Source organism: Centroberyx affinis, unplaced genomic scaffold (assembly GCF_046629955.1).
Source record: "Centroberyx affinis isolate AG114_WGS23_722 - 3 ecotype Tasmania unplaced genomic scaffold, CSIRO-AGI_Caff_v1 ptg001852l_1, whole genome shotgun sequence".
Classification (NCBI taxonomy): Eukaryota; Metazoa; Chordata; class Actinopteri; order Beryciformes; family Berycidae; genus Centroberyx; species Centroberyx affinis.
Genome location: NW_027280231.1, coordinates 122,593 through 142,174, shown reverse-complemented (window position 1 = coordinate 142,174; position 19,582 = coordinate 122,593). Strand labels below are relative to the sequence as shown.

General features: G+C 43.2%; 3 protein-coding genes across 4 annotated transcripts; 2 read left to right on the top strand and 1 right to left on the bottom strand.

Moving 5' to 3' along the window:
* Positions 1-1,196: 1,196 nt before the first annotated feature.
* LOC139652989 (ice-structuring glycoprotein-like) lies at positions 1,197-3,192 on the top strand. Its single transcript, XM_071529927.1, has 2 exons — positions 1,197-1,267; positions 1,587-3,192. The coding sequence occupies exons 1-2, from the start codon at positions 1,197-1,199 to the stop codon at positions 3,190-3,192; spliced, it is 1,677 nt and encodes a 558-aa protein (XP_071386028.1).
* Positions 3,193-3,851: 659 nt separating this feature from the next.
* LOC139653000 (E3 ubiquitin-protein ligase RING2-A-like) lies at positions 3,852-13,789 on the top strand. 2 transcript variants are annotated; one of them, XM_071529940.1, is made up of 7 exons: positions 3,852-4,076; positions 5,210-5,311; positions 6,381-6,541; positions 7,552-7,767; positions 9,012-9,332; positions 10,070-10,343; positions 11,455-13,789. In XM_071529940.1, the coding sequence occupies exons 2-7, from the start codon at positions 5,234-5,236 to the stop codon at positions 11,647-11,649; spliced, it is 1,245 nt and encodes a 414-aa protein (XP_071386041.1). In that variant the 5' UTR covers positions 3,852-4,076; positions 5,210-5,233; the 3' UTR covers positions 11,650-13,789. The 2 variants fall into 2 exon arrangements, with proteins under 2 accessions (XP_071386041.1, XP_071386040.1); XM_071529939.1 differs by having other exon boundaries at positions 7,552-7,776.
* A 1,059-nt stretch (positions 13,790-14,848) lies between these two features.
* Positions 14,849-19,417, bottom strand: rps18 (ribosomal protein S18). Its single transcript, XM_071529938.1, has 6 exons — positions 19,351-19,417; positions 18,516-18,614; positions 18,093-18,179; positions 16,789-16,890; positions 15,969-16,060; positions 14,849-14,975 (listed from the first exon to the last, which is right to left on the bottom strand). Exons 1-6 carry the CDS (start codon positions 19,351-19,353, stop codon positions 14,900-14,902), a joined length of 459 nt encoding a protein of 152 aa, XP_071386039.1. The 5' UTR covers positions 19,354-19,417; the 3' UTR covers positions 14,849-14,899.
* Positions 19,418-19,582: the final 165 nt, after the last annotated feature.

Here is a 19,582-nt window from a genome sequence, read left to right as displayed (position 1 = left end):
TGTCTTTGTCTTGATTCTGATGTCATCTCATTTACTGATTATTAAAGCGGCCGCTATCTTCACAGCAGAGTAGACCAACAAGCAAAGAGGAAAGAAGTACACCAAGAGAGAACCTTTCACTGGACTACATAGAATCAGAGAGCTTCAAAAATTCATTGCATGGGACACAATTCAAGGCAGTAAGTATTTCAAAATCAGTAAGTATTTCAATGATTAGCATTATTCCAATCTCAATTTGTGCAATTTGCCCTTTATTTGTCATCTTTGGAAAAAAGTAGTTTTTCAGGAATAAAGGATAGAATGTTTATTTTCTCGTTGATGTAGTTTTGTCATAAAACAATGGGGTTCAGGGGCACAAGTGTCATGAAAGTCACTTATCAAATAAATGATAGTGTAAACTTCCAGTTAAATAACCAAAAACACACCCAAATTATTGTGGCTTTTCCACAAAATTAAAGTTTGAAAGAAAAATGCAGAAGCTTCCAAATGCAGCACTAAAAAAAATTGAATGGCTAAATTTGAATGGTGTCTACCTGTCAGTTTTAGAATAATTTATTACTCTATTTTGCCATTCTAAATAATTATGTATCTCACATTATTAAATATTGACAATTCAGTGATGGAAACAAGGCTTGCAGTATTACAGTTTTTTCCAATTGTTAATATGCATTTCTAGAAACAATAGTGCAGATTTTAAGAATAACTGACACAAATGACAACCAACTCTGTTTTAGTTTGCAAAACAGTGAATTCATGTTCAAAATATAATACAGTTTTTGAAACATTGCATAACAAAATTGCATACGGATATCTAAAAATCAAATGCAATAACAAAAAATCTTCAGTAACATTGACAAAATGGAAAAAGGGCCATGTTTTTTCAACAGTATAAAATTGACTAAATGTTCTAGGTTGCAGTGTCCATAGAACAACATCTTGCTTTTCATTGGCATTAGGCCATAAATTCTCATTAACATCACACCTTGTATTCTCCCTAGCTGGATACCAGGGATAAAAAATCTTTGTGTGTTCAAAATGATGAGGAAGATTTCAATCATCTTCCTTCTGTTATTTGCTAAGTTAACAAATCAAATTGTTTCCAATTGAGATTATGAGACTGTGAAATGGAAGACTAACTCATTATTCTCAACCAAAAACAGCATCTGGCAACAGCCAGTCTGATAAAGCCATTGAAAATGGGAAAGGACATCAAAAGTCTGCCACAGCTTCCCCAACAACCACAGCTGCCCAAAACACTACCACAGCAGTATCAACAATAGCCCCAAATTTGATCAGATGTGCTCAACAATTGGCCATAGCTGCCCCAACAACAACCACAGCTGCCCAAACATCTGCCATGGTTGACCCAACAACAACTACAAATTCACCAGCAGCTAACCCAGCTGTGCTACCAACAATCAATACACCACCGGGGGCCACAACAGCAACAAGAGAAAAAGTCAGATCAGTAGCAGCAGCATCAGCAACGAGAAAAGCAACAGGAGCAACAGCAGCACCAGAAGATACCACAGCTTCAGGAGTGACAGCTGTGCTAGGAGCCACCATTACACCATGACCCACTAAAGCAACAGCATCAGGGTCAACAGCAGCTGCATCAGGTGCCACAACAATACTAGGAGCCACTGGAGCTCCAGGAACCACTGCAGTGACAAGAGCTACAGCAACATCAACAGCAGCACCAGAAACCACAGCAGCACCAGGAGCTACTGCAGCTTCAGGAGTGACAACTGTAGCAGGAGCCACCATTACACCAGGACGCACGAAAACAACAGCATCAAGGTCAATAGCAGCTGCATCAGGTGCCACAACAATGCTAGGAGCCACTGGAGCTCCAGGAGCCAACACAGTCACTGCAGCTCCAGGAGCAGGGGCCACACCATTACCAGGAACACAGCAGCACCAGGCAGAACCACAGCAGCACCAGGAGCTACTGCAGCTTCAGAAGTGACCACTGTACCTGGAGCCACCATTGCACCAGGACAAACTAAACAAAAAGGATCAGGGTCAACAGCAGTAACATCAGGTGACCCAACAGTACCAGGAGCCACCGCAGCAGCAGGAGCCACTGCAGCAACAAGAGCTACAGCAACATCAGTAGTCAAGACTACGCCAGAGGCGACAGCAGCAACAGGATCCACTGCAGCAGCAGGAGCAACAGCAGCTTCAGGAGTGACAACTGTACCAGGAGCCACCAATGCACCAGGACAAACTAAACAAAAAGGATCAGGGTCAACAGCAGCACCATCAGGTGCCCCAAAACCACCAGGAGCCACCACAGCAGCAGGAGCCACTGCAGCGACAAGGGCTACAGCAACATCAGTAATCAAGGCAACACCAGAGGCAACAGCAGCACCAGGATCCACTTCAGCAGAAAGAGCAACAACAGCACCGGAAGCTTCTACAGCTCAAGGAGTGACAGCTGTGCAAGGAGCCACCATTACACCAGGACCCACTAAAGCAACAGCATCACGGTCAACAGCAGCTGCATCAGGTGCCACAACAATTCTGGGAGCCACTGGAGCTCCAGGAGCCACCGCAGCAGCAGGAGCCACCGCAGCAGCAGGAGCCACTGCAGCGACTAGAGCTACAGCAACATCAGGAGTCAAGGCAACACCAGAGGCAACAGCAGCACCAGGATCCACTTCAGAAGCAGGAGCAACAGCAGCACCAAAAGCTACTTCAGCTTCAGGAGTGACAACTGTACCAAAAGCCACCATTGCACCAGGACAAACTAAACAAAAAGGATCAGGGTCAACAGCAGCAACATCAGGTGCCTCAACAGTACCTGGATCCACCACAGCAACAGGAGCCACCACATCAGCAGGAGCCACCACAGCAGCAGGAGCCACCGCAGCAGCAGGAGCCACCACAGCAGAAGGGGCCACTGCTGCAACAAGGGCTACAGCAACATCAGGAGTCAAGGCAACACAAGAAGCAATAGCAGCACCAGGCAGAACCACAGCAGCACCAGGAGCTACTGCAGTTTCAGCAGTGACAACTGTACCAGGAGCCACCATTGCACCAGGACAAACTAAACAAAAAGGATCAGGGTCAACAGCAGTAACATCAGATGCCGCAGCGGCAGGAGCCACTGCAGCAACAAGAGCTACAGCAACATTAGGAGTCAAGGCAACACCAGGGGCAGCTGTGCATTTCCTCCTCTTCATTTAGCCGCTGCAGTACAGCAGAGCTAAATTCACGGCGTCTATTCACAGCGTCTAATAACCTAATTTTCCCTCAATCATGATCACTTCTTATTATCTTATTATTCTTATTAATGTAAGGATAAATAGAATTCTAATGAATTCACACAATTCAAAAATGTGTGACAACTAAAGGTTAAACAAAGACTAGAAATGTAAACATGCAAAAACACTGTTGTTTACACAGATTGGCAAACAATACCATATAATAATAAAATGCTCCACTTGAACCATCAATTGTGGACACAGCTTCCACACACTTGAACACACTTGAATACACTTGAACCATATAATGTATTCAATGGCAATATATATTTTTTATGTTCAAATCTTTTGCTCTTATATTATTTTATTTATTTATTTGTTTATCTTATTCGGTTTCTTTTATGCACTTCCCCTTGCAATATGATCTAAGGAATGGAAAATGTTTGCTCAGTCTCTTCTTCTCTTCTATGTAATGAATTGGTTTGCTATCATTGTATGTGAAAGGACTTCAATAAACTAAAATAAAGTATGTGATCCTTGCGTGTGTTTCCTGATGCAATACCCAAACAGTCCGCTGGGGGTCGCTGTCACGGAGGAGGGGTGATGTGACGGTCGAGGGAGTTGTTCCGGGGAGAAGATGGCCACAGTCAGTGGGCTTGAAAATGTTGCGTTCTTGATTTTGTCAGTTCTTTCTGCTTGAACGGGGGACAATTAGACTACAATATCAATACACCAACAATATACAGAGTTAGTTTAAAAATATTCCCCGTATGTCTTGTTAGTCAGAGCCGTTTTGTCAGGATTTTGGGAGGGGGGTTTCTCCTCACTGCTCGTGCGGTCAGCTGTCCGTCAGAGGAAACATCAGCGGTGAGTTGCTAGTTAGATTTCCTCGTTTTCCCCTTCGTAGTTTTACCTTTCATACGAAGAATAAGAGCAGCTGTCTACTGTACAATTGGTCTTTCTTTGTTTAAATTGCACGCGTGAATGACTACAACTTTAACCAACTTCTTTATCACTTGCAACCGTAACGAAAAATCGCGTTAATATTTCTATTGTGTTCCTATAGGGAGTGTATAGTTTGTCTGTGGTACTCAATAGTGAGTTTCTACTGTTTTCCTATAGGAACTTATAGTTTTACTGTTAATATTTTTAATCATATCCTTCAAACCTTTATTACAGGATTTATGTTTTTCATAAGGGCACCTGAACTTATTGCAATTAATGTCTGTATTTATTATTTGATGCATTTACATCACACATTAGACTGCCCGAAAATGTTGTCTGAGTTTTTATTTATACTCATCACGTGTTGTTTTGTGTCTGCTGATTATTGTTATGCCCTGGTCGTGTGGTAATACAGACTATATTCTATTCTATTCTATTCTATTCTATTCTATTCTATTCTATGGGAATAGAGAGGTTTGGGAGGCTGCTAATCCAGACCATCACACAGCCTGAACCGCTGTTTATTTGCCTCCCCATAGTTAACCAAAACTAAGACTAAACTAGGCATGAAAAAACGTTTTAGTTAAAGTTAAAATAAAAACTAAACCTCAGACTAAACTCAATATTTGGCAGTTTGTATCTGAAAATGAGGTTGCGTTTTGATAGGATCATCCACCTTGTTGCCTATGATTTTTTTTTTTTTTTTTTTTATCCCACAAAACCTAGTTGCTCGGATCAGGGAACTTCATCAGGCAGGATTCTCTCAGTATAGAAATGACTTCACATTTTTCACACCTCAGGATGATGAAAATATCAATTTTAATGAAAAATTGCATATTTTAACCCTTTAATCTACCCCTTTAAGATTATAATTAGATTTAGGGCAGGTAAGGGTTAAGGTTGGGCATGTAGCGGAGAGAGTTAAGGGTAGGAGTTGGGGAATGAATGTAGTCAATAAAAGTCCTCACAGGTATAGTAATACCAGTGTGTGTGTGTGTGTGTGTGTGTGTGTGTGTGTGTGTGTGTGTGTGTGTGTCCTCTCTCTCTCTGTCCAGTGAGGATTGTGGGAAGCGGTAGCCATGGCAGCTCCTGTAAACATCCAGAACCCCAGTAAGACCTGGGAGCTGAGTCTGTACGAGCTACACAGGAGCCCTCAGGTAAACCTGTGTGTGTGTGTGTGTGTGTGTGTGTGTGTCTGTGTGTGTGTGTGTGTGTGTGTGTGTGTGTGTGTGTGTGTGTGTGTGTAGCTGTCTGTCAGTAAATTCTGTCAACCTCTCTCTAACAAGGAACTGTGAGTCATAGATGTTAATGTCTGTTCGCTCCTTCAACCACCTTGATTAGTGTGCATATACAGTGTGTGTGTGTGTGTGTGTGTGTGTGTGTGTGTGTGTGAACCGTTTCTGTGTCTCTCTCTCTGAGGCCAAAATAGACGGTACAAAAATATCACAGCCACCTCACTCCCTCCCAGCATTAATTAGCGCGTAGGCTTGTTAACTCATCTGTCTCTTTACATAGGAAAGTCATTATAGATATAGACAGTCTCAGTGGCTGATGGATCCTAAAGTTCACCAGCCATTTTCACTATTTTACCTGCTAAATATGATTTTTATTATATTATAGAATAGAACCTAGTGTGCAAGATGTTTTGGTCACCTGTTCAAAGTTATCAGCCACAGCCCAAATTTATCATCGTTTTGCCAGGTGGCTGCTGGTAATTTCACACAATTGGCCTGCTTGAATAAAGGTGGAAAGATGAATAAGCGAAATAAGGCATGAATGGTGAATATAGGGAATCTAATTACCCACCCATTACCCACAATCCTCCAGCCACCTGCTTTAAGATGACTTGAAATAAGTTAGATAAGATCGAGAAAAAAATAAAACCACTTACCTTATTTTTTGTGGTTGTAATGACTGTGTGTGTGTGGGGGGGGGGGGTGTGTGTGTCATGTGATACCTCCATCAATTTGTTTCTTTGTTCAGGAAGCCTTAAATCGTCAGCTCTCTATATGTGTGTGTGTGTGTTCATGTACATCTATACTTAACCAGATGTCCTCACAAGGATAGAAAGATGTAGAAAATCATCCAAAGGGAGGACATTTTGCTGCTCCACACTACTTTAAGGGGCTATTTTAGAGTTAGGACTCGGGTTTGTGAATGAATGTACACAGTGAATGTCCTCACAAGTATAGTAATACAGTCCTGTGTGTGTCCCTGTGTGTCCAGGAGGCCATCATGGACGGGACGGAGGTGGCGGTGTCTCCCAGGTCCCTGCACAGTGAGCTGATGTGTCCCATCTGTCTGGACATGCTGAAGAACACCATGACCACCAAGGAGTGTCTGCACCGCTTCTGCTCCGACTGCATCGTCACCGCGCTGCGATCCGGGTGAGTCGCTCTCCGAAAACACTTCGCTGTAACCGACCGGTTAACCAGCCCGCCCCTCTGAGCGAGCGTTCTGGACCATTTGTAGTCCCTGTGTGTCCAGGAGGACACACAGGGACTACAAATGGTCCAGAACGCTGCTGCAAGGCTGTTGAGGTCCAGCAGGACGTCTCACATCACACCCATCTTAGCTTCCTTACATTGGCTTTCCCATCTAGTTTAGGATTAAATTTAAGGTTCTTGTAATCACATATAGAGCCCTGTGTACATCTGTGACCTGCTCCATCCCTACATCACCAGCAGGTCACTTAGGTCTTCTGACCAGGGCTGACTGCTCGTCCCTCGCTCTAGGCTCAAAGCAAAAGGTGATGGAGCCTTTGAAACTGTGGCTCCTAAACTGTGGAGCGCTCTTCCACTGGACTTAAGATCTGTGGTCTCTGTTGTAGGGCTGCAACTGACGATTATTTTCATTGTCGATTAATCTGTCGATTATTTTCTCGATTAATCAATTAGTTGTTTGGTCTATAAAATGTCAGAAAATGGTGAAAAATGTGGATCAGTGTTTCCCAAAGCCCAAGATGACGTCCTTAAAATATTCACATTTAAGAAGCTGGAATCAGAGAATTTTGACTTATTTTTCTCCTCTCTCCACTCCTCCCTCCTCTCCCCACTCCTCTCTCCTCTCTCCTCTCTTCTCTCCCCGCTCCTCTCTCCTCTCTTCTCTCCCCGCTCCTCTCTCCACTCCTCCCTCCTCTCCCCACTCCTCTCTCCTCTCCCCACTCCTCTCTCCTCTCCCCACTCCTCTCTCCTCTCTCCTCTCTCCTCTCTTCTCTCCCCGCTCCTCTCTCCACTCCTCTCTCCTCTCCCCACTCCTCTCTCCTCTCCCCACTCCTCCCTCCTCTCCCCACTCCTCCCTCCTCTCTCCTCTCCTCTTTCCTCTCCCCACTCCTCCCTCCTCTCCCTACTCCTCCCTCCTTCCCCTCCGCCACCACTCTTCCAATCCTTTCCCCCAGGAACAAAGAGTGTCCGACCTGCAGGAAGAAGCTGGTCTCCAGGCGCTCGCTGCGGCGCGACTCAAACTTCGACGCCCTGATCTCCAAGATCTACCCGAGCCGGGACGAGTACGAGGCGCACCAGAACAACTTCCTGGAGCGGCTCAGCAGGCTGCACAACAAGGAGGCGCTCAGCTCCAGCATCGAGAAGGGGCTTCGCCAGCAGGCCCGCTACAGGTCCGAGAGGTGGGGGATGGAAGGGAGAGGGGGCTGGGTGCCGGGGTTCGAGCTTAGGGCCGGAGCGATAATTCAGTATTATCGTTTATCGTCTCTCAGGGGAATCATATCGTGATGATGAGAGGAGGGAGGAGAGGAGAGAGGAGGGGGGAGAGGAGTGGGGAGAGGAGGGAGGAGGGAGGAGTGGGGAGAGGAGAGAGGGCAGAAGAGAGGACGGGAGAGAGGGAAAGGGGGAAAAAATGGAGGATGACAAGAACAGATGATTTTGAGATATCATGACACACAATTCTGCTGTCTGAACTGATGATAACAAGCTTCATTTTATTTTGCTCTGACAAAATGAGGCACGGTAGGAATATTATTTGAAAGTTTCAGGAAAAGTGTCAGGAAAAGCATGTGTGTCTAATTTGCCAGTCAGTGTTAATACATGTAACATAATTAGCATCATCTACTAGTCATCATTTTATTTATTTTTTTATTTTTTTAATCATTTTATTAAAAATAACAGTTTCACGTAAAAAACAGTTTCACATAAGGGCAGTTTGTAAAAGACCTTTAAAGGTAGAGAAGGGAGTGCTTCTAAGGTAATGGTATTTTGCAACTCATTCCATGCCCAAGGTGCATAAAAGGAGAAAGCGGTTTTACCAAGCTCTGAGTCCACCCTGGGGACATTTAAAAGAATCCGATTAGTAGATCTAGTGTTATAGTTGCTGGTATGATAGGATAAAAGGCTGGAGATATAAGTAGGTAGTTTTCCTAGCAATCATCTAAAGTTATCGAAGCTGTACGAAGAAGAAAGGAGAAACGATGAGCATTTACAAATTCTCAGTCTGAACTGAAACGGCGTGTACAGCTAGAGACGTGTCACTTTTAGCAAGCTGCGTATCAGTTGGCCATAGGATACATGTAAAAAGATACTAGAAGAAAAATCTGCATGTCACTTTGTAGGTGCTGGGCTGAGGAAATCTCAGAAACGGAGAAGGAAAGAAAAAGAGTCAAAGCATAAAGAGAAAGTTTCAAGCACAATAGCTCTTTTTAATCAGTCAGGTCAAACGGAGAGCCGTTGTGCTCCGAACTTTGTCTAGTAAAATTATGTTTAAGCATGGAAGTGTGCGGTTGACTAAACAGTAAACACCATGCAGGAGTTGTAGCCTTTGATTTGGCCTTGGCTTGAAGACAGACTGGTAACACAATGCTGGCCACAAGCACCAGGATGAGCTGTGTTTACCTGTCCCTCCCCGCAGGAACCACCGGGTGAGGAAGCCGGCTCAGGAGAGCGACAACACCACCTTCAGCGGGGGGGAGGACAACGGCGACGCCCGCTCGCACCTCTCCCACGACTCCGCCCCCTCGCACGCCCCCCTCCCCCGCGGCGGTACCCCCTCGGAGGCGGGGCCGAGCCGCAAGCGGCCGCGGGCCTCGGACGAGGGCTCCGGCCCCGAGGCGGACGGGGGCAGCCCCGCCCCGCCGCCGAGGCGCCACAAAGAGGGGCCGGCCTCGGAGATCGAGCTGGTGTTCAGGCCACACCCGCAGCTGGTCAACGCCCAGGAGTACAGCCAGACCAGGTGAGGCGGGACGTCCCGCATGAAGACAGGTACCAACTGCAGTGGTGCTGTCTTTTCATTTCACAAGTCCAGTATCTCATACTGTTTCAGGCTCCGTTAAAGTCTCTCATTCTAGTGCAAACTAGTGAGGAAAGATTTGCTAACTCACTGCTGCAACATTCGCCGATCATTATAGTAGGGCTGAACAATTAATCGAAATGTTATTGAAATCGCAATATGGCCTACTGCAATTTTCAAATCGCAGGAGGCGCAATATTTGTTAAAGGCGAAATGTGTCAAAATACCATTTTAAATGAAATATTGTGGTGCTGCAGAGATGTCCTGGCCTACACATCATATTCTACAGACTTAAGAAAACATCTTTGTTTGGTACAGATCCCCGCAACAATTACACCATAATCATTTTAATATGTTTTTCAATGAAAATGAGAATAATGATGTAAAAATTATCATTCCCTCTAATATCGCAAATCATATCGCAATTGCAATATCAGTCAAAATACTCGCAATGAGATATTTTTTCAAAATCGTTCAGCCCTACATTATACTCCCATCAGATTACTGCGACTTTAAAGTACAACAAGTACAACATACAGCTGATTACCAATGGGTTACCTTCTCTACGTATCCTATATGCTACTAAGACCTCTCAAGCGTGAATAATGAAGCGAGAAATGCCTCTTTTCCCCCTTTTTTTTCCCTAAATGACGTTGTGTGCGTTCTGTGTGCACTTTCAGATATGTGAAGACTACAGCCAACGCCACAGTGGACCATCTGTCCAAATACCTGGCTCTCCGCATCGCTCTGGAGGAGAGACAGATGGAGGGAGAGGCTGAGGAAAGAGGAGGAGGAGGAGGAGGAGGAGAGGAAGGTGACAGAGGAGAGGAGAGAGGAGGAGGAGAAACAGGAAGAGGAACAGGAGGTGGAGGAGGAGGAGAGGGGTCGAGCCTGAGTAACATCAGTGAGAAACAGTACACCATTTACATCACGACGACGGGAGGACAGTTCTCTGTGAGTATAAAAACTACAAACTTTATTGGCTAACGTGACTTGTAGAGACCAAATTTCCCATCCACCAACGCCTTCGGTTCTAAACAGTTTTTGGTCTTTTTTCGCCTGTTCTCAAACTAGGGCTACAGCTAACGATTATTTTCATTGTCGATTAATTTGTCGATTATTTTCTCGATTAATCGATTAGTTGTTTGGTCTATAAAATGTCAGAAAATGGTGAAAAATGTGGATCAGTGTTTCCCAAAGCCCAAGATGACGTCCTCAAATGTCTTGTTTTGTCCACAACCCAAAGATATTCAGTTTACTGTCATAGAGGCGTAAAGAAACCAGAAAATATTCACATTTAAGAAGCTGGAATCAGAGAATTTTGACTTATTTTTCTTAAAAAATTACTCAAACCGATTAATTGATTATCAAAATAGTTGGCGATTAATTTAATAGTTGACAACTAATCGATTAATCGATTAATTGTTGCAGCTCTATCTCAAACTTTGTCCCCGCTGGCCACCATACATTCTCTCTGGCCATGAGCCAATCAAATCGAAGCAAAACAATGTCTCTGTATCAAACAAGCTCCTGATTGGCTGCCTGCTGTACATAAAGTGGTGTAAACAGACAGGATACGGGCGAAGCGACAGTTCTTCTGTCTTCACTGAAAATACTGAATCAGACTAGACTGCTTCGTTTTCTTTAACTGGGAGTCGAAAGCGAGTCTCGCATTCAGACCAGTATCTTCTTTTTTCTGCAAGAGGTTTATTACATTTAGGTAAAACATACATAATGTTTGAGGTCTTGGTACTCGCTTCAAAATGCTCTCTCCAATTTGAATTATGTGCACTTCATGATGAATTACAGTCTTGATCCAATGTACAAGTGAGCAACTTTTAAATTAACACTGTACCTGATTTTATACACGAAGTGGCATTAAAAATTATTCTTATTTCGGACACTGGTTGACTGTTGACCCACCTGCTTCCCTTTGTCTCTCACTTTCTTCTTTAATTTCCCTTCCTTCCCTTCTCCTTCCTCCTCTACCCATCCTTTTGCCCCGTCCTCGCTTCCTTCCATCCACCCTCCTTCCCTTCCCTCCCTCCCTTCCCTCCCCTCTCAGACGCTGAATGGCTCTCTGACTCTGGAGTTGGTCAACGAGAAATACTGGAAGGTCAGGAAGCCTCTGGAGCTTTACTACGCTCCCACCAAGGACCAACAGCAACCCACACAGCAACCGCAGCAGCAACCGCAGCAGCAACAACAGCAACCACAGCAACCACCGCAGCAGAAGTCCCCACCGCAGAGAGAGGGATGAGGAAGAGGAGTGTGCTTCCTCTCTCCGGCCTTCCTTCCATCTCCTCCTGTTAAGCGTGTGTGTGATTTCAAATCTTTGTCTTTTTGAAGTTTAGTTCCCGCCTCTCTCCTCGGGTCTGTAGCGACTCAAGCATTAGCAAACCCTGTTTTTTTTTCTTTAATAGCATCAAGTTGAACCTGTTTGTTTTCATCTGTAAACTCCAACATGGAAAGTCTGACCTGAGAGTTTAACAAGAAAAAGAACAGATCGACAACAGAGCGGGAAACACAAGCCAACAACAAAAGGCCGGTGAAGTTTTGCTGCGGCTGCAAAGTTTGTCTCCTTTGCCGTTCACTTTGGAAGATAACCAGCCATCGTCTGGAGGTCCGAGTCTCATTTCTGAATTGTAGATGGTTGGTGAAATGAAAAGTGGCTGGGAAATTGTGGGATTTACCAGGATTTGTAGCCGGTTGACATAAAAAAAGTTCCTTTCCTGCCCTGATCACTGGACAAGAATGCTGGAATCCGTCTCCCTCTTTGTTTTCTCATAATATGACCCATTTGTGTACTGATTAGCTTCTAATTTTTCGTCCGAGTCTTTCAGTTTGAATACCTTATTACTTATCAATACTTATGACTTGCACAAACTCAATCAGGCGCTGCTGTACAAAGCAAAAACAGCTGGCAGTCTCCCTGTGTAGCTCGCTACTGCAACCAAACTCTGACCAATCACAGAACCCTTTACTCGCACGCTTGACTTTGCACCAAATGATAAGTGAAGTATGTGTGTGTGACAGAAGAAAACGGTTTTCTTTCTGAGCACTCTTACACCCCGAACCTTGTTTTAAAGACTAAAGATGTCTCCTTTTTTTTTTGTTTGTTTTTTTAACAAGATGATTAGGAGGATCGGTCAAAGCAGTAAAAAACGAGACGCTGCTTTTGTCCCGTTATTCAGATCCTGGACATTTTGTAGGAGAATTGGTTGTAAAAACTAGAAAGATGCAGAGAAGTGCTGACGCATACGGCACCGCAAGTCACATTCAACAGTTTGATATGAAATGCATCAATGTCTGAATCTATTTATGAACACTTTCTATTATTTAATTTCTCTCTAGTGACATGTATGACTGAAGCACTTTGCTGCTTATGAGAAACGTTTGCTGGGTGTTAAATTTTACTACTTCTCTTTTCTTGATTAAGTTTTTTTTTCCGAATGATATAGCCATGAATGATGAGGGAGAGCTTGGCACAAAAAATAGACAACATTAAAAAAAAAAAAAAAAGCCATTCTATTTGCCAATGTTATTTTTCTGGCTGTCAGTTGGACCTACTATATTACTGATTCAGCCTTTTCCTGGCGTATATAAGTTATAACTAGACTAAACTTTTGGTGTTACTTTACTTAAGGCAAATAGCTATAAATGTGTTAAAATAGTTCAGGAGCTTAAGGCACACAGCCATAGTGGATTATAATGTGTTAAAGTAGTGTATGCAGCTTACAACTTGTTCTTTTTTAATGCAAAAACTACAAAGTGGACCGATCATGGTTGTAATTCATAATTTAGACCAATATGAACTACTTTGTATTTTGATAACGCAGTGGGATATCTGTTGATTTCACAAGGGAACTATTAAATCATATTTTTCCTTAAAATGTGTAGTTATCAAGGGGGATATGTGCAGGTCCCTTACCGATTTCCCTTAAAATCCAGTTATCAAGAGGAAATGTGTGCAGGTACCTCACTGTTTTCCTTAGTATTTTCCTTTAAAATATATATATCCCAGTTTTCTCTTATATTGTCCCCTTAAAAGCTGTAGCTATAACTTCCCCCTTAAAATCCCAAGTAATTAAGGGGGCGTTTCCCTCAAAGTTGCCCTTAAAATCTGTTAACAAGGTATATTCTTGACACTTAAAAGCCATATGCCTTAGTTAAGCTCTCCACTAGTCTAGGCTCTTTCCTCCAGTCCTATCTTATGCACTTTATACTTCCTGCAGGCATATAATGGGTTTTCCTACCTTACCTCAGTTTTGATACAATCTTTGTATGATGTTAAAAAAAAATAATGCAATATTTCATTTCAATTTAATGCCGTTATGCTGTTGTGTATACACCTCTATTCCTTTGTCGGTGGTGGAAAACCAATCAGCACAATAAAATGGACGGACATTTGGTCTGAAATCTGGGTGTGTTGTCATTTGTCTGATATTCAGGTTGCTGGTGTTAATTATCCAAATCTGTTTTAACTCAACAATGGTAATGGTTGGCAGGTTTGTTTTCCCTTATGTTTGATCTTCAAACCTTAACGGTCAGTCTTGATTCGTGTGGTAATTTGTACAGGAGGAATTGCAACCCTCTACACATCACCTCAAACCATTTTCTATTACAGAAGCTGAACGGCTGTTTGAAACAGAAGGCAAAATCTTTAAGTGGCAGCATTGTTATTTATACAGAAATCTGCATACTGCCACTAGGGCTGGGCGATACTGACAAAATCAAATATCACAATATTTTAAACCAAATACCTCTCAATAATGTGACAATATTTTGGGAATGAATATGTGTGCATTCATGATATACACACATGAAAATTAGTAATCAGTAATGTGTAGTCAGTAATAAGTACTGTGGGTATGGTGAGCAGGTAAATCATTGTTCATTTCACTCAGCCAAAACAGGCTGATAAGTTAAAAAAAAATGTTATCACTTTACTCTAACGCAGCCTTTAAGACCAGGAAGGAGTGATACTGAAGTTATTTGACATTACGATAAACAAAATCCCAGACTATATCTAGTTACATATCATGATACAGATATTAGATCAGATATCAGATATATTGCTCAGCCCTAACTGCCACCATGCTCAGGTCGACCCTTAAAACTGTTCAGTACACCCAAACTTCATTTGAAGCAATTTTTGTTCAGGGAGAAAGAATTCAATCTCTGTCACTCCGGTCTATGGGGGAAATTATTAGTCTGTGCAGTGAAGTCTGCACCTGAATACTGTGACATCATTCAACCCAGACTCTTAAATCATCATGACCTAATTTGCAAATCACACAACACATTTAACAAGCCCCAACCGCATTAGTGTTAACAGGAATGTGTAATTAAACACAGGGGAACCAAGACAGAGCTGCAGACTCCCAACCGATTCCTCAATGCTGGCTCCTAAACCAAAACCCGACATGAAAAAAAAACACCAAACCGAGACAGGCGGGTTTTGTGAACTGTGGCGTTTTATTGACACAAAAAGGGGAGCGGGGACATTTTTACTTCTTCTTGGACACACCGACAGTGCGACCACGACGTCCGGTGGTCTTGGTATGCTGACCGCGCACACGCAGACTGGAGGAGAGAGGGAGAGAGGAAGGAGAGTTAGTTAGAAGCAGGACTCTTAATTTTGTTTACATGCAGTCAAATGGCTAATCTGCCCATCACAATTATGATATAAATGCGTTGTGAGCAGATTTTATTAAGCTACATTTAACCCATTTCTGCTTCAAAGCCTTAATTGGGTTGGAAGTGTCAAAAATGTGCATGTAATGTGCCAACTGTTACTTGGAAATGACTGGGCATTTCTCCAACATGATGACAGGTTAATTCATTCATTAAGTGATTCAAACCAGGAAGTTAATCAGAGACCAGTTTTATTCTCGAGTCATGTTTGTCTTCTGCGTCAATCAGCGTTATTTCTAGTAAACTTAATACAAGCCTGTACACAGCTCATCATCCGCACCTCCAACTCCAAAACAAACTACTTCAGTTTTTCCCAGTTAACCGACTGATATAACATTCAATTCAAGTTTTCTCTGGACAGGCTCTCTCTGCGCATCTCATCCTCCATTTTACCCTGAAGTGTGCAGTTTTACTATTCAGCCTCATGCTTATGGAAGACTGAACAGCTGTACTGCAAAGCCACACGGATCCCCAGAGGTAAACAAAAAGTTACACACTCCATGGAAGAAGGAAAGGCTGCATGATTATCGCTAGGATAATTATTTTTAAAGATCTGTGACAAGTAATGACAGTTTGAGGCATAATTTTCCCACTTTTTGCATCTTATATCAACATCTTGACTTATTACAGCTGGCATTAAGTGAAACCAAATTTGTATTATTGCTGAAATGCCAATATTCTTCAACTATTAATTATGAATGCTAAGTTAGAGATTTATGCTTATACACGATTAATGGTGGAGCCCCAGGTAAGGAGCAGGAAACACAGAAATTTAATGGCTAGACTCCGTGCTTGAGCAGAGGAAAGACTTGCGTCTCCTTCTACCAGGTTGTTTCTCTTCCTGAATAAACTCTTTCACAGTCACTGGATCAGCTCTCTTACCCCCAGAAGTGCCTGAGACCGCGATGAGCCCTGATCTTCTTCAGCCTCTCCAGATCCTCTCTCAGCTTGTTGTCCAGACCGTTGGCAAGGACCTAAAACAAGAGAGACAGACATGAGACAATGCACCTGACATTTAATAACATTCAAGAAAAGGATAACAAAAGCCGTCCTGTGTAGCTCTTCAAATACAGCATGGCAGTTACACAGCTACAGAAGCAAAAAACAACTGACAGCATATTTTAGATGCTTCAAACTGACTTTTTTTTACATCATATTTGATCTTGTTTCTTTGTCTTTATGTCTATGATTGTATATTGTGCTTTTTTGCTTATGAACTCGCTTACCTTGAATTTATTTTATACAAAATCTAAAAAATATGCTGCAGGAGATCACTGTAGCATGTTCTAACCCAAACATGTTGCTTTATGTCAACAATCCTGCATCTAAAGTAGAAGCATTGTTAAGCCGGTAAAAACCCAACAGGTTGCAGCAAGACAATACAAATTCACCACAAACAGCTGAAACTCAGGAGTGTCCAACATCAATAGGCGTTGGACTGACACATAACCAACTAAAACATCTTTAATGCCAAACTCAGCCGTGAAGAAAAGGTGTGTGCGATTCAACGTCAATCATCTGAGCTGTTATTCTGCTCCAGCTGGCAAGTCAGGTGCTTTATCGTAAATGTATAAACATGTGCAACTGTGACCGATGGTGGCAACTTGTAAGCACATTTACTGGGCTTTAATTGAATAAAATTAAAAATTAAAAAAACAAAGCCTGTGTAGTTCTAAGCATCCCTCCCAGCTGCATCACCTACCTGGCTGTATTTGCCATCCTTGACGTCCTTCTGTCTGTTGAGGAACCAGTCGGGGATTTTGTACTGGCGAGGATTCTGCATGATAGTCACCACCCGCTCAACCTGAGAACACAGAGGAAACTCATGAGAATGTGCTCAACATAAAGGATCCCAATGCAATAAAGGATCCCCAATGAGACCCACTGACATCTTTGACTTCATCGAGCACTTTTCACAAACTAGCGACTATAATCTGATCACTAAATCAGACAACTTTCATAGACTATGATGGCACCGAGGAATGTCAAGTCTAGGGCTGCCCCCCTAATAGTCGACCAAACCGTTAAGTCGATGAGAAGAGTCTTAGTCGACCAAGTTTTCATTGGTCAGTTAGTTGCAGGAAAAAAAAACAACCCAAAAACCCTCAAGCTCCATTCGGGAGCTGCACCTTGTCGTTAAAAAGTTATTAGACCAGAGTTGCCAACTTTGGGTACGTGGCTGGAGTGAGATTCTGATGCCATCAAACTACAAAACAAGGAATCTCTGTCTGTCTGTATGTATGTGTGTGTGTGTGTCCTTTGCATATCTTGACAACCGTTCGTCCGATCTACTTCACACTTGGCGGGTGTATTGCTGGGGACCCAAGGACGTGCAGAGTCGGATTTGGTGCAATTTGGACACGCGACACGTTCAATATTAATAAACTTTGAATAAACAAGCGAACAGCGCTCTGCAGCAGCGGGGCTCAAAGCAAGCGACTGATAGCCTACGACTATTGTGTGGTTTTTTTTGGTGAACCAGAGTGTATTTCACCGGTGTTTCTGACCGCGAGTAGCCGCGACTTGGGTGTGTTTTTAAAAAAAAAATGTTTTAAATGTGCAACGACTAGTCGACTAATGGCTTTAACTAAGGACTACTAGTCGACTAGGAAAATCTTTGGTCTGGGGCAGCCGTAGTCAAGTCATGGAGGAAAAAACGTATCATATAGAAAAGAATACATCTTTCCCTTGACTAACCCTAACAATACTTAATATTTGTGCAACTTTTCTTATAGCTTGAAAATGTTAAATATTCAGTTTTCTACCCAGCTCCAGGATGTCAAAGGCCCTTGTTTGTCAGGAGCACCCTTAGGTGTAGTATGAAGCGGGCGACTGTAGGTCCCCAGGTAATATAACATTCTTCTACAATTCTCTCCCAATTTCACAACTTCAATACAGATTGCAGTGTGTAAAGTGTTTTCAATTCACTTGGCTGTGTGTTTTCATCATTGTGGGGAGCTCTCGCATGCCGCATGCACCCATCTACAGCTCCGCGGCTCTCCTCACCTCCTCCTCAGTCAGCTCTCCAGCTCTCTTGTTGAGGTCGATGTCGGCCTTCCTCAGGACGACATGGGCGTAACGTCTGCCAACACCCTGGGACGAGATGAACAGAGACGTTAGTGTCATCGTACATGTACACACACACCCAAGCAGGGGAACATTTAGACAAACATTTCACTAGCATGTAACTTCGGGCAACACAGAGTCAGAGACAGGTGTTCTCACGCATCCTTGAGAAGTGTAAAGTAGTGAGAATACCATTTGACACGTTGCTAAAATGAATTTGTACTAACACACTGGGAATTAGACAGATAACCATTAGCTATTCAAACAGCAGCCTTTGCCTCATCAAGGACGCAAAGTACTGGGTTACATCTGTTAAGTCGGGGCGTTAGATCAGGCACTGGGTGTTTTCTGAGATGAACTCACCTTGATGGCAGTGATGGCGAAGGCAATCTTCCTCCTACCATCGATGTTCGTGTTCAGAACACGAAGAATGTGCTGGAACTTCTCAGGGATGACCAGAGACTAGAAACACAACACGAGAACAATTAGGTTAACATCTTTGGTTTCAGCTTAGACAGTTAACAAGAGCTGCTACTGTTAAGTTCATCTGAACACTGGCTTGTTCGCTTCTCTTGAGCAACAAGGCATGGAGGACCAAGACCCGGGGGGCTCACAAAGTTAGCACAGCAAACCAATGTAACCTGGTGTTTTTGTCGTGCAGTGTGTTCAGGGTAGAATGCACTTGCAATATGTTTACAGCACTGGTTTGATTTCCGTTAAACTTCCCAACACGGTGGTCCACAACATGAGGAAAGCTTGCCATGGGAAAGGCTAAAGCCAGCTAGTTAGCTAGCTGCCTAGCCACCATAGAGGCACAACTAGCTTGTTAGCGCGGGGTAGCATGAACAGCATTACAGTTACAGTTCTCATAAAAAGGCTGGAAACAGCCAAATATGTAAACTATGGGAGTTTTCGACAACAGCGATGAGCACTAAATGAACACTTCGTTAGCCGGCGTTAGCTAGTAGGTAGTGTCCAAATGAACACTCGGTTTGTCGGCGCGGGCTACAGCTCAGCGCTGACAGTAAACTGTTAAGTTATACGTCCATCTGTGCCATATCCCATCAATTCAACACCAAGCCTCCCAAGCAACCTATTTAGAGTTCACATATGGCTCTAAATATGAGAAACGGGTAAAATCAGAGCACGATGAAGGTAGATTTTAAAAGTATTCCCGGTTGCTCGATTTTGTCCTCACCATCTTGGAAGTAGGTTCCGTGCGAAGAGGAAGCTGCCTCGATCTCGCGACACTTTTCCCGCAGTTTGAGAGTTCTGAACGGAAGTCAGTCCATCATTCTAAACCTGTCCGACTGGCAAATTGAAGAAGAAGAACAACTCAAAAAAACATATATATTTCTGGTTTAACGTTCGCATTAAATAGATATCAGTTGGTTGGGAACATTTTGTTTACGTTTATTGGTTTCACATCA

Coding starts and splice junctions, on each gene's coding strand:
- LOC139652989 (XM_071529927.1), top strand. CDS start 1,197: ATGGGAAAGGACATCAAAAGTCTGCCACAGCTTCCCCAACAACCACAG. Junction 1,268..1,586: donor CCCAAAACACTACCACAGCA/GTATCAACAATA, acceptor GACCCACTAAAG/CAACAGCATCAGGGTCAACA.
- LOC139653000 (XM_071529939.1), top strand. CDS start 5,234: ATGGCAGCTCCTGTAAACATCCAGAACCCCAGTAAGACCTGGGAGCTG. Junction 5,312..6,380: donor AGCTACACAGGAGCCCTCAG/GTAAACCTGTGT, acceptor CTGTGTGTCCAG/GAGGCCATCATGGACGGGAC. Junction 9,333..10,069: donor CAGGAGTACAGCCAGACCAG/GTGAGGCGGGAC, acceptor GTGCACTTTCAG/ATATGTGAAGACTACAGCCA.
- rps18 (XM_071529938.1), bottom strand. Junction 18,180..18,515: donor TCGCCATCACTGCCATCAAG/GTGAGTTCATCT, acceptor ATCTCGTCCCAG/GGTGTTGGCAGACGTTACGC. Junction 16,061..16,788: donor AGGATGGCAAATACAGCCAG/GTAGGTGATGCA, acceptor CTCTTGTTTTAG/GTCCTTGCCAACGGTCTGGA.